This window comes from Gobio gobio (genome assembly GCF_949357685.1).
Source record: "Gobio gobio genome assembly, chromosome: 18".
Classification (NCBI taxonomy): domain Eukaryota; kingdom Metazoa; phylum Chordata; class Actinopteri; order Cypriniformes; family Gobionidae; genus Gobio; species Gobio gobio.
The window spans coordinates 49,890,395-49,905,394 of NC_137111.1; the positions used below are offsets into that span (position 1 = coordinate 49,890,395).

The 15,000-nt window shown below is 36.7% G+C and overlaps 1 protein-coding gene across 1 annotated transcript in view; it reads right to left on the reverse strand.

Moving 5' to 3' along the window:
* Nucleotides 1-15,000, reverse strand: part of inpp5a (inositol polyphosphate-5-phosphatase A) — a 240,386-nt gene that overhangs the window by 99,305 nt on the left and 126,081 nt on the right. The window contains exons 5-6 of the mRNA XM_079842359.1: nucleotides 14,379-14,431; nucleotides 7,046-7,165 (exon numbers count right to left, since the gene is read on the reverse strand). Coding sequence (XP_079698485.1) covers nucleotides 7,046-7,165; nucleotides 14,379-14,431 — 173 coding nt within the window. The remainder of the gene's footprint in view (nucleotides 1-7,045; nucleotides 7,166-14,378; nucleotides 14,432-15,000) is intronic.

Below are 15,000 nucleotides of genomic sequence, written 5' to 3' on the forward strand. Positions count from 1 at the left end.
TCTTCAAACACACGTTCTAGTTCTGTCACGTGAATGTGTGATTTAAACTTTGTGGGGAAGTTTTGATTATCCATGGCGAATAACAGTTGGACTAAGTAAGCCGGTGCATGATCTTGGTTAGCAATTTGACAACATTGTAGTAAATATGATGTGAAAAAGGTCCTCTTTTTTGGAAAAATGCCCCCCTTTCACTAGGCTTGACCACACAGAACGCAGAGGGATGTTCTGGAGACGCGTTATTAGCTCCACCTGGGGGAAAGGTTGGAAGTGAGATGAATGTGTGAGGAAGAGAGGAGCCGAGTGTAGGGGGAGGCTGGACTTTCTCTCCGGGGTAGAAGTTACAGCGCCTCGGACAATGGGCCTGAAAGTCGGTTCCCAACCAGCCGCTGAATGGCCACACTGTTGGAGGTAGCGGCTCAATTCAAAAGGCTGTTCAGCCACATTGTCCTCCCAGATCACAACAGGAGAATAGACTTTACTGGTGGCTGCCAAAAGGTTAGTGGCTGCGCTGAAAAGAGCCGGCGTTATTCACTGCTTTGGGGGAAGGTGTTTCCCACTCGCGCCAGCGGCCCGGATCCAAACACACTCCGGCCTCCGCGTTTAACTCCATCCCGTTCCTGTTTTAGCCATCAAAACGCACGTCTACGTCAAAGTTTAAGAACTTTAAAAGTGCATAGGGGGCGCCAAAGCGATGGTATAACAATTGTTTTTTGTTTTTTTGGTATTTTCTACAACCCCAAGCAGGGTTCCCACTCTTTTTCAGCAACCATTTTCCAGTACTTTTCCAGGACATTTTCAATTTTACTAAGGCGGGAATAAAAGACAAGGATTATGCCAAATATTGCTTTCTAAATCATGTCAAATATTGCTTTCTAAATCATGTCAAATATTGCTTTCTAAATCATGCCAAATATTGCTTTCTAAATCACGCCAAATATTGCTTTCTAAATCATGCCAAATATTGCTTTCTAAATCATGCCAAATATTGCTTTCTAAATCACGCCAAATATTGCTTTCTGAATCACGCCAAATATTGCTTTCTAAATCACGCCAAATATTGCTTTCTAAATCATGCCAAATATTGCTTTCTAAATCATGCCAAATATTGCTTTCTAAATCACGCCAAATATTGCTTTCTAAATCATGCCAAATATTGCTTTCTAAATCATGTCAAATATTGCTTTCTAAATCATGCCAAATATTGCTTTCTAAATCACGCCAAATATTGCTTTCTAAATCATGCCAAATATTGCTTTCTAAATCACGCCAAATATTGCTTTCTAAATCACGCCAAATATTGCTTTCTAAATCATGTCAAATATTGCTTTCTAAATCATGCCAAATATTGCTTTCTAAATCACGCCAAATATTGCTTTCTAAATCATGCCAAATATTGCTTTCTAAATCACGCCAAATATTGCTTTCTAAATCACGCCAAATATTGCTTTCTAAATCATGTCAAATATTGCTTTCTAAATCACGCCAAATATTGCTTTCTAAATCATGTCAAATATTGCTTTCTAAGTCTTTAAAAGCCGTCCAGTTTATTGCCATTACTGAACAATCCAGCATTTTTCAATGAGCTCTTAATCACACATTATGACTATGGAAGCTTGTTTACGCCACAGAATAGAAAGAAAAGGTAATAGTGACTTTTTATCTCGCTATTCTGACTTTCTCGCAATTGCGAGTTTACATATTTGTGATATAAACGCGAAAATTGTCGCAATTCTTTTTTCCTCAGAATTTGACTTTATAACTTGCAATTGCAGTTTAGATCTCACAATTCTGAGAAAAAAGTCAGAAGTGCAAGATATAAACTCGCAACTGCGCAAAAAAGTCAATTGTGAAGAAAAGACTTGCGAGTTCATATCACGCAATTCTGACTATATCTTGCAATTCTGACTTTATAACACACAAATGTGACTTTATATCAAAATGATGTGATTAGGGAGCAGCTTACGAGTTAACATTCACTGCATACATTTGAGCAGTTATAGCATTAGCATTAGCATTAGCTAACGGCTGCAAGAGGCAACACAAGACTAAACATCATTATTCAAATACTACTGACACGTATCAAACTCAGCGTCCTGAACATGTGCTTTCTGCAGCTAGCGCTAATTGTTTGGGCCAGCGATAAACTCTTTATACTCAGCTAAAGAAATAACTTTTTTTTAAAGAATTATCCCAGACAACAACAAGATTTTCCAGGACATTTTACATTTTCTCTGATTGTCCATGTGTTTTCCAGGACGAGTGGGAACCCTGCCAAATCAGAAAAAGTTTGTATGACAGTATGGAAAATGCAAATAAAAAAAATTAAAAAAGTGATTTCTAAATTTACTTTACTTTCATTGCAGACAATATGAACACAAAATATTTCATGTTTTGTCTGGTCAAGTTCATGTCATGAAGTTCCTCGGCCCATCTTTGCTCCTAAAGGATTAGACCTTTCTTGGATGCTGCTTTTGTACCAAATCATAATTACAATCACCTGTTGACATCACCTGTTTCAAATCACATCATTATTTAACCATTTTACCTCATTACTAGCCCTAAATTGCTCCTGTCCCAACTTGTTTAGAAATGTGTTGCAGGTCTGAATGACAGGAAATGATGCATATTTACAAATGACATGAAGTTGACCAGACAAAACATGAAATATTTTGTGTTCATATTGTCTGCAATGAAATACAAGTCAAAGTAAATTTAGAAATCACTTCTTTTTTTTATTATTTGCGTTTTCGCTACTGTCCCAACTTTTTCTGATTTGGGGTTGTAGAAAGTACCAAAAAAACTAAAAACAATTGTTATACCATCGCTCTGGCGCCCCCTATGCACTTTTAAAGTTCTTAAACTTTGACGTAGACGTGCGTTTTGATGGCTAAAACAGGAACGGGATGGAGTTAAACGCGGAGGCCGGAGTGTGTTTGGATCCGGGCCGCTGGCGCGAGTGGGAAACACCTTCAAAACAAAAGAAGTGATTTCTAAATTTACTTTGACTTGTATTTCATTGCAGACAATATGAACACAAAATATTTCATGTTTTGTCTGGTCAACTTCATGTCATTTGTAAATATGCATCATTTCCTGTCATTCAGACCTGCAACACATTTCTAAACAAGTTGGGACAGGAGCAATTTAGGGCTAGTAATGAGGTAAAATGGTTAAATAATGATGTGATTTGAAACAGGTGATGTCAACAGGTGATTGTAATTATGATTTGGAACAAAAGCAGCATCCAAGAAAGGTCGAATCCTTTAGGAGCAAAGATGGGCCGAGGAACTTCATGACATGAACTTGACCAGACAAAACATGAAATATTTTGTGTTCATATTGTCTGCAATGAAATACAAGTCAAAGTAAATTTAGAAATCACTTCTTTTTTCTTTTTTTTTTGCGTTTTCCATACTGTCCCAACTTTTTCTGATTTGGGGTTGTACATGTAGCTGCTGTTGTGCTTTTCTACATCATTTCTGTATTTCCTCAATATTATATAACCTTTAGGAGGACTAACAGGCTAGAGTAGGCGCCCTCATCAGATTCCATTATATAATTATGGATAATAATGGAATATCGGGAGTGGGCGTGGCTGGCGGAGCGGCGAGCCAAAGTGTTGATATACGCTTGGATTTGCGTCTGATTGCGCATTGACACGTCAAAAGCGTGCGATTTGACGCGTGTTTTTATATCAAAGCGCGCGTCCTCTACGCATGATTTGCCATTTACAGTTTTTTTTATTCGTTTTGGTACTATTTTCACAAGTAAGGTGTACATTTTCAAAACTCAGTGCAAAAATCCAAACTGATCACACTTGTAACACAACAAGTCATTCTTTCAAAACCTGATCTCATGCTTTCATTTAGTGGCACATTTTCAGTCCATATAATCAGTAGGTACGTTTACATGGAGCACTGTAATCGGTTTAAAAGTCCAATCCGAATAAAAATACTCCATATAAACACCTCAATCGGAATAAAAATGGCCAAACCGAATGAAATTGTAATGGGTTTGAGGGGTGGGATAAACCTTTTCATGAACCGATCAAACGAAAAATTCCACGATGTAAACGAACTGATTACTTTGAGTGCACGTCTTTCTGTGACGTGATATACAGCGCGCGCCTCCTCAACTGAAGAGCGCGCGCTCACACCAGGCTAATGTTGACAATAGAGGAAAGTTCATTTTTCTGAGGTATTAAACTTTTTATTTCGTAACATGTTATGAACATGATTTTGGAATAATGACACAGACATAGCCTGGCTACACCATCTCATCTTTACAGCGTTTGTCCTCGGCTTCAACTGCGCCTGACAGAATTATTTATTTTTCTGAGGTGATTCTTACACTTTACGACAAATAATGAATAGCTTTTATAAAACTATAAGTCCTGGTGGCCGTTGAGAGCTGCCATTTCAACGGGGAACATTCAAGCTGCTCTCTGTTTCTCGTTAGTTAAGTTAGCTATAAAAAAAAAATCAACAACTGCTTCAAATTGGTTAAGTAACGTTACCCACAGTCTACTTTAATTACTTTTGTTAATATTTATACCTTTGTGATTATGGTATCTTTCCTTAATCATCTGAAATATATATGTTTAGTACTAGTAATGATGCGGAGCACGTCTTGAATGCTTCATTCATGTTTCACCGTATATCCTATGTTTTTTATTAATAATTTGAGTGCATTTTATTGTTAATTTTGTGTTTTTCAAAATAAATGAATTGAATTCATTTTTGATTCCGCATTCATCATTCACAGCTGTTGAAATAGCCATTGTATAGGAAATAAATTAGGTTAAACTACTGCATGTCCGCCCACAGAAAAATAAATAAATATAAAAATTACCAACACAGAACTATTGATCCACGATACGTAACGAATCTGAGGCGGCAGACAAACTGTGTGCGCACGTCACAAAATGATCCCGACTGAAAGTCAGCACATGTAAACATCAGATTGGTTTAGATAACGTCTCATGTAAACAGTCCACCGAATCTTTCAATCGGAATGATTTTAATCGGAAAGACAAAAAAGTGCGCATGTAAACGTGGCTAGTGTTTCAAACACAAGATTATTATAATGTGTAATGAGAACATTTGGTTTAATCACTGAAACACAACAGTGTGATCTTCTTTCAGTTTAGTACTTTTAACAATCAGTTCATCCAACAGAAAACAATATAAGATACTTGTTTCAAATCTCCCTCGTTGCTGAATTATCTACAGGAACAGAGGCTACATTTGCCTCATTAGAAAATACACTTACATTACCTGATTTATGTCATTAAATCCATAATGTTTGTAATAGTATTATTCAGTGTTTTCAAAAGGTGTGATAAAGTTATGACACAGCCATGAGGTTCTGTGCTATAACAGAGTTTGCTGCCAATACAGTAAATGAAGAACGTGCTCTTTCCTTGGTGTTCTCAAAATTGCATGCTCACTTTTTAGGGCACACCTCTTACAAAGTAAAGTTACATATTGTTGACCATTTTTCTAAGTAATTACACTATTTACCACGATACACTATGGCTGTTATAAGAATTAAATGACAAAATCCATCTTACCATTGATCAAAATCCACGTACACTGTAATTACAATTGCCTAAATAATGTAATGAGATTTTTAGATTTATGTTCTAAATATAATATTTCAATTATAGAAATATGAAATTATTCCAGGCCTATGAAATTATAAACTGCCAGTATATTTGGCAGCGTGAGTGGATTCTTGAATCATTCAACTAATTTGTTCAAACCAACTGTTCAAAAAACGGTGAATTATGCGAGAACGAAACCTATACTTTGTTTGAATCTATTTTTGTTGGAAAAAATGACAACTTGTTGTTTATTGAACTGTTGTATAAAATGCTGAAAAGTGCTGATATAGGCTACTCTGGAAAACTCTTGCTCGTATGATATTGCTTAACTCATAATTTACAAATTATTTTCAAATGAATGTTTATTTTTTTTGTTCGTTATTAGCCTATTTTTAATGAAAATATAACAACAATAAAATAGTACAATAAAAAAAACGTGCCTATAGTAAACTTTTAGACGGATGACATAAAATTGCTATACCCGAATTATAACAGATAAATAAAAGATATAATTCTGTCTTGTCAATCATCTCGCTCGCGCATATGATTACAGTTACAGTCAAATTTAAATTCACCATCATCAGTTTTTACAGTTTTTGCAAGTGAAAAGGCACGCCATGTCACAATTTATTAGGAACTAAAGAGCTCTAGAATGTTTGGTAGCAACATTGTTAGTATTGGGCATCGAGAACCGGTTCCTACTTGGAATCGTTATAAAAAAAATCAGATTCTTTTCTTTCTTTATTGGAATCCGATCATAATGTTAATGTTTGTCAATTTGTGACTGTTTTTTTATTTGTTTACATTGTTAATAATATATATAATATACACATGTATAATTATGGCAGACCTACAGTTGCTGATATACTTTAAAATAAACCTTTATTATTTACAATGTCCGGCTCATTTATTAATTTGTTATTTGGGGGCGCAATAATCGTTGCTGCTTCCCCCTCTTGCACTGGGTAGTTGACCCCTGTTTATATCACGTATATTCACACATTTGAGTAAGTGTCCAGCCCAACTTTTCAACTCTCCACCCAATTTCCGACAAATTCCACTTTTCCAACTGGATTCTGTCCATGTTTTCCATATCACAGGACCCTATAAATCAAGCTAAAACACAGTTAAAATCCTCAATGTAAGCAACAAGAAAGGTCCTTTTTAAACGTCGTTATGCCGGTAAATCCCGGTAAATGATGGCGTCATAAAACTCCAGAGGCGGGCTGTCCATTAGAGCCGCTCCCGCCTCTCATTGGATAAGAACCCGAAGGCGTGAGTGGAAAAATATGATCTTTGAGACATAAAAGCGGCACGTAATTCATGAGACGTCTGATGGCTTGATAACATATGCGGAGCGGTCGCATGCATTTATTCAAAGTGGATGGATGTTAGGCTTTCAGAAGATTGTCACACACACACACACACACACACACACACCTGTCCAGCACGAAGCCGAGCGCTTTCTGCCGTGTGCTTGAGTAAACCGAGGGGCTCTTCTCCCACGCCACCAGATTCGAGGCGTCGTGGAACAGGTGGATGTTCACCAGGTCAAAGGCACTGCGGAGAGAGAAACACAGGGTTAACACACACTCTCTGGGCTCCTGGAGCTCAACACAGGGTTAACACACACTCTCTGGGCTCCTGGAGCTCAACACAGGGTTAACACACACTCTCTGGGCTCCTGGAGCTCAACACAGGGTTAACACACACTCTCTGGGCTCCTGGAGCTCAACACAGGGTTAACACACACTCTCTGTGCTCCTGGAGCTCAACACAGGGTTAACACACACTCTCTGGGCTCCTGGAGCTCAACACAGGGTTAACACACACACTCTCTGGGCTCCTGGAGCTCAACACAGGGTTGACACACACTCTCTGTGCTCCTGGAGCTCAACACAGGGTTGACACACACTCTCTGGGCTCCTGGAGCTCAACACAGGGTTAACACACACTCTCTGTGCTCCTGGAGCTCAACACAGGGTTAACACACACTCTCTGTGCTCCTGGAGCTCAACACAGGGTTAACACACACTCTCTGGGCTCCTGGAGCTCAACACAGGGTTAACACACACTCTCTGGGCTCCTGGAGCTCAACACAGGGTTAACATACACTCTCTGGGCTCCTGGAGCTCAACACAGGGTTAACACACACTCTCTGAGCTCCTGGAGCTCAACACAGGGTTAACACACACTCTCTGAGCTCCTGGAGCTCAACACAGGGTTAACACACACTCTCTGTGCCCCTGGAGCTCAACACAGGGTTAACACACACTCTCTGAGCTCCTGGAGCTCAACACAGGGTTAACACACACACTCTCTGAGCTCCTGGAGCTCAACACAGGGTTAACACACACTCTCTGGGCTCCTGGAGCTCAACACAGGGTTAACACACACTCTCTACGCTCCTGGAGCTCAACACAGGGTTAACACACACTCTCTGTGCTCCTGGAGCTCAACACAGGGTTAACACACACACTCTCTGTTCTCCTGGAGCTCAACACAGGGTTAACACACACTCTCTGGGCTCCTGGAGCTCAACACAGGGTTAACATACACTCTCTGGGCTCCTGGAGCTCAACACAGGGTTAACACACACTCTCTGGGCTCCTGGAGCTCAACACAGGGTTAACACACACACTCTCTGTGCTCCTGGAGCTCAACACAGGGTTAACACACACTCTCTGTGCTCCTGGAGCTCAACACAGGGTTAACACACACACTCTCTGGGCTCCTGGAGCTCAACACAGGGTTAACACACACACTCTGTGCTCCTGGAGCTCAACACAGGGTTAACACACACTCTCTGGGCTCCTGGAGCTCAACACAGGGTTAACGCACACACTCTCTGGGCTCCTGGAGCTCAACACAGGGTTAACACACACTCTCTGTGCTCCTGGAGCTCAACACAGGGTTAACACACACTCTCTGGGCTCCTGGAGCTCAACACAGGGTTAACACACACTCTCTGTGCTCCTGGAGCTCAACACAGGGTTAACACACACACTCTCTGGGCTCCTGGAGCTCAACACAGGGTTAACACACACTCTCTGTGCTCCTGGAGCTCAACACAGGGTTAACACACACTCTCTGGGCTCCTGGAGCTCAACACAGGGTTAACACACACTCTCTGTGCTCCTGGAGCTCAACACAAGGTTAACACACACTCTCTGGGCTCCTGGAGCTCAACACAGGGTTAACACACACTCTCTGTGCTCCTGGAGCTCAACACAGGGTTAACACACACTCTCTGGGCTCCTGGAGCTCAACACAGGGTTAAGACACACTCTCTGGGCTCCTGGAGCTCAACACAGGGTTAACACACACTCTCTGGGCTCCTGGAGCTCAACACAGGGTTAACACACACTCTCTGAGCTCCTGGAGCTCAACACAGGGTTAACACACACTCTCTGAGCTCCTGGAGCTCAACACAGGGTTAACACACACTCTCTGGGCTCCTGGAGCTCAACACAGGGTTAACACACACTCTCTGGGCTCCTGGAGCTCAACACAGGGTTAAGACACACTCTCTGGGCTCCTGGAGCTCAACACAGGGTTAACACACACTCTCTGGGCTCCTGGAGCTCAACACAGGGTTAACACACACTCTCTGGGCTCCTGGAGCTCAACACAGGGTTAACACACACTCTCTGGGCTCCTGGAGCTCAACACAGGGTTAACACACACTCTCTGGGCTCCTGGAGCTCAACACAGGGTTAACACACACTCTCTGGGCTCCTGGAGCTCAACACAGGGTTAACACACACTCTCTGGGCTCCTGGAGCTCAACACAGGGTTAACACACACTCTCTGGGCTCCTGGAGCTCAACACAGGGTTAACACACACTCTCTGTGCTCCTGGAGCTCAACACAGGGTTAACACACACTCTCTGGGCTCCTGGAGCTCAACACAGGGTTAACACACACTCTCTGGGCTCCTGGAGCTCAACACAGGGTTAACACACACTCTCTGGGCTCCTGGAGCTCAACACAGGGTTAACACACACTCTCTGTGCTCCTGGAGCTCAACACAGGGTTAACACACACTCTCTGGGCTCCTGGAGCTCAACACAGGGTTAACACACACTCTCTGGGCTCCTGGAGCTCAACACAGGGTTAACACACACTCTCTGGGCTCCTGGAGCTCAACACAGGGTTAACACACACTCTCTGGGCTCCTGGAGCTCAACACAGGGTTAACACACACTCTCTGGGCTCCTGGAGCTCAACACAGGGTTAACACACACTCTCTGGGCTCCTGGAGCTCAACACAGGGTTAACACACACACTCTGTGCTCCTGGAGCTCAACACAGGGTTAACACACACACACTCTGTGCTCCTGGAGCTCAACACAGGGTTAACACACACTCTCTGTGCTCCTGGAGCTCAACACAGGGTTAACACACACTCTCTGGGCTCCTGGAGCTCAACACAGGGTTAACACACACTCTCTGTGCTCCTGGAGCTCAACACAGGGTTAACACACACTCTCTGTGCTCCTGGAGCTCAACACAGGGTTAACACACACACTCTCTGGGCTCCTGGAGCTCAACACAGGGTTAACACACACTCTCTGTGCTCCTGGAGCTCAACACAGGGTTAACACACACTCTCTGGACTCCTGGAGCTCAACACAGGGTTAACACACACTCTCTGGGCTCCTGGAGCTCAACACAGGGTTAACACACACTCTCTGTGCTCCTGGAGCTCAACACAGGGTTAACACACACTCTCTGGGCTCCTGGAGCTCAACACAGGGTTAACACACACTCTCTGTGCTCCTGGAGCTCAACACAGGGTTAACACACACTCTCTGTGCTCCTGGAGCTCAACACAGGGTTAACACACACTCTCTGGGCTCCTGGAGCTCAACACAGGGTTAAGACACACTCTCTGGGCTCCTGGAGCTCAACACAGGGTTAACACACACTCTCTGTGCTCCTGGAGCTCAACACAGGGTTAACACACACTCTCTGTGCTCCTGGAGCTCAACACAGGGTTAACACACACTCTCTGGGCTCCTGGAGCTCAACACAGGGTTAACACACACTCTCTGGGCTCCTGGAGCTCAACACAGGGTTAACACACACTCTCTGTGCTCCTGGAGCTCAACACAGGGTTAACACACACTCTCTGGGCTCCTGGAGCTCAACACAGGGTTAACACACACTCTCTGGACTCCTGGAGCTCAACACAGGGTTAACACACACTCTCTGGGCTCCTGGAGCTCAACACAGGGTTAACACACACACTCTGGGCTCCTGGAGCTCAACACAGGGTTAACACACACTCTCTGGACTCCTGGAGCTCAACACAGGGTTAACACACACTCTCTGTGCTCCTGGAGCTCAACACAGGGTTAACACACACTCTCTGGACTCCTGGAGCTCAACACAGGGTTAACACACACTCTCTGTGCTCCTGGAGCTCAACACAGGGTTAACACACACTCTCTGTGCTCCTGGAGCTCAACACAGGGTTAACACACACACTCTCTGTGCTCCTGGAGCTCAACAAAGGGTTAACACACACTTTATTTATTTTTTATTAATATTTATTATTTTATGTATATTTATTTAATATTTAATTTACAAATCTACTTAAACATTTTTATTTTACATTATTTTATAAATGTTATTTTTTTTATTGTTTTTATTTAAGTGTTTATTTATTTTTTCTATATTTATTATTTTATTTATATTTAATTGTTTTATAGTGACTTTTCTTTGTTCTTTTTATTTATTTATTTTTTTAAATAATATTTTTAGTAAGTGTTTTATTTTTATTGTTTTTATTTAAGTGTTTATTTATTTTTTATTAATATTTATTATTTTATGTATATTTATTTAATATTTAATTTACAAATCAACTTAAACATTTTTATTTTACATTATTTTATAAATGTTATTTTTTTATTGTTTTTATTTAAGTGTTTATTTATTTTTTCTATATTTATTATTTTATTTATATTTAATTGTTTTATAGTGACTTTTCTTTGTTCTTTTTTTTTTTTTTTTTTTAAATAATATTTTTAGTAAGTGTTTTATTTTTATTGTTTTTATTTAAGTGTTTATTTATTTTTTATTAATATTTATAATTTTATGTATATTTATTTAATATTTAATTTACAAATCTACTTAAACATTTTTGTTTTACATTATTTTATAAATGTTATATTTCTTCTATTGTTTTCATTTAAGTGTTTATTTATTTTTTCTATATTTATTATTTTATTTATATTGAATTGTTTTATAGTGACTTTTTGTTAATTTTATTTATTTATTTTTTAAATAATATTTTTAGTAAGTGTTTTATTTTGATTGTTTTTATTTTTTTTTTCTATATTTATTATTTTATTTATATTTCATTGACTTTTTATTCTGAGATTTCATTTTGAATTATATCTTTAAAAATATATATTTTACATAATTTTTTTAAAGCAAGCATTTTAATTTAATTGTTTTATTTTAATTTAATTTTAATTTTTTATTTTAATTTATTTTAAAAAGTCAGTTTCTGTACATGTTTTTATTTTATTTTATTTTAAAAATATCCAATTTTTAGAATAATTGTTTAATTTAAGTGTTTATTATTTTATTTATATTTATTTAATATTTATATATTTTTTATTTTGAGGGTTTTTTTTGTAAATGTTTTATTTTAAACGTTATTTTACATCATTTTATTTGAGCATATTTTAGTAAGATTTTTTTATTTTTTTATTTTTTATTTTAATTTATTTTAAAAAGTCATAGTTTTTGGAAATATTTTTTTTTTAGTAAAATATATTATTTTTAGTAAGCATTTTATTTTGATTGTTTTTATTTTAAATAATTTATCTTACATAATTTAATTTAAAAAGTCATATTTTAGTAAGAATTTTATTTTAATTGCTTTTATTTTCAGTCATATATTTTTATTTAGTTTTTTTAAGTCATATGTTTTGTAAATGTTTTTTGAATTATTTTACTTTAAAAATATCAAATTTGTAGTATGATTGTTTTATTTAAGTGTTTATTTATTATTTTATATATATTTATTTAATATTTCATATATTTTTTTATTTTGAGTTATTTTATTTTTTGTAAAGGTTTTTATTTTAAACGTTTTTAAAAAAAACTTATTTTGGTAAGAATTACATTTATTGTTTTTATATTCAATCAATTATTTTAATTTTATTGTAAATTGTATATTAAATGTATAATAAAATATTGTAAAAATATAGAATTTTTAGTAAGCATTTTATTTTGATTGATTGATTGACTATATTTTAAATTATTTATTTGACATAATTTTTTTTTAAAAATTCATATTTTGGTAAGAATTGTATTTCTTTTAAAATTGTTTTTATTTTCAATCATTTATTTTTATTTTGTATTTTTATTTATTTTAAAAAGATATATTTTTTTTGAATGCTTTTATTTTCAATTATTTTCTTGTTAAAAAAAACTTATTTTGGTAAGAATTACATTTATTGTTTTTATATTCAATCAATTATTTTTATTTTATTGTAAATTGTATATTAAATGTATAATAAAATATTGTAAAAATATAGAATTTTTAGTAAGCATTTTATTTTGATTGATTGATTGACTATATTTTAAATTATTTATTTGACATAATTTTTTTTTAAAAATTCATATTTTGGTAAGAATTGTATTTCTTTTAAAATTGTTTTTATTTTCAATCATTTATTTTTATTTTGTATTTTTATTTATTTTAAAAAGATATATTTTTTTGAATGCTTTTATTTTCAATTATTTTCTTGTAAAAATATCTTTATTAAAAATATATATATATTTATATCTTTACTAAAAATATTTGTAGTAAGCATGTTATTCTGATGGATTGTTTTTATATAAAAGGTGTCATGAAGCGGCTCTTTTAATGTTTTTATCTGTTGTCTGAGGTGAACTCATGACGCTCATGTGGTTTTTACATTCATAAACATCATAATTAATAACTAATGGGCTGTTTTAGTGTCTTATTTTTATTTTTTATTTATTTATTTAATTATTCAATTTTAATTGTTTTTATTTTAAAGAATTTATTTCTTTTCATCAATTTTTTTTATTGTATTTATTTTGAATTATTATATAATTAATTAAAAGCATATTTTTGGGAAGTGCTTTAGTTAAATTATTTAATTATTTAATATATTTTAAAATAAAATATTTAATGTTAAGTATGTGTTTTATTTTGACTATATTTTAAATTATTTTATTTTAAAAACTAAACAATTTTGTATTTTTGGGAAGTGCTTTAGTTAAATTATTTAATTATTTAATATATTTTAAAATAAAATATTTCATGTTAAGTATGTGTTTTATTTTGACTATATTTTAAATTATTTTATTTAAAAAAAACTAAACATTTTTGTGTTTTATTTTTAGTTATTTTAATGAATAAAATCATATTTAGTGTTTATTTTTATTGCTTTTATTTTAAATTTAATTTCATTTAAAAATCTTAGTTTTAGGAATTGCGTAATTTTGATTGCTTTTATTTTAAATAATTTATTTTATTATTTTTATTGCTTTTTTCAGTGCTTTATTTATTATTATTTATCCTTATTTTTAAATTATTTATTCTATTTTAATTTTAAAAAATCATATTTTTACTAAGCATTTGATTTTTTTATTGTTTTTATTTGCAGTGATTTATTTGTCTGTGCTCATTGGACGGTGTTCAGGACACACACCATCCGGCTCGAGCTGTTGGAGAGTGTGTTAAAGGGTCAGGGGTCAGAGGTCAGAAGGGAAGGGCACTCACCAGTCCCCCAGGGCCCATCGGGTTCGGATGAAGCCTTTTCTGGACCACTTGCGCTGCAGGAAGAGAAAACATCATCAAAGCTGAGCTTCACTTTCATCCTCATAAAGTTTGTCAAGTAAATGCTTTTAAAGCCTTGCCAGTTTGAACATTGAAGCGATGGCGCACTATCAAAAACAACAATACGGAAAACTTCTCCGTTAAATGCTCAGCTGTTTTCTGTGACGCGGAGAGTTGAGCCGCGTCGCGTCTTTGACAACACGCGCGCCCTGAAGGCAGACCTCTTTACACGAGAAGATCGCGCGCGGAGAGCAGCGCAGAACTGATAGTAGAAAATCAGTAACACACACACACACACACACACACACACACGCATGCACCCTCCTCTCTCTCTCTCTCGCGCCAGTCAGACCAATCGTGGCAATGCATCACATATGCGCAAACTTTTATGTAGCACGCAACAATAATTTCAGCGTTCACTGTATTCACTGTGACGCGATTTTTCGAACGGATGCTTCACCTAAAATGCACCGCAATGCAAGCCAAAGGCAGCGCTCTATTAAAAATTAATGTATGTATTTCTGCTGTACCAAACTGCAATGAAGCCTCACACACACACACACAC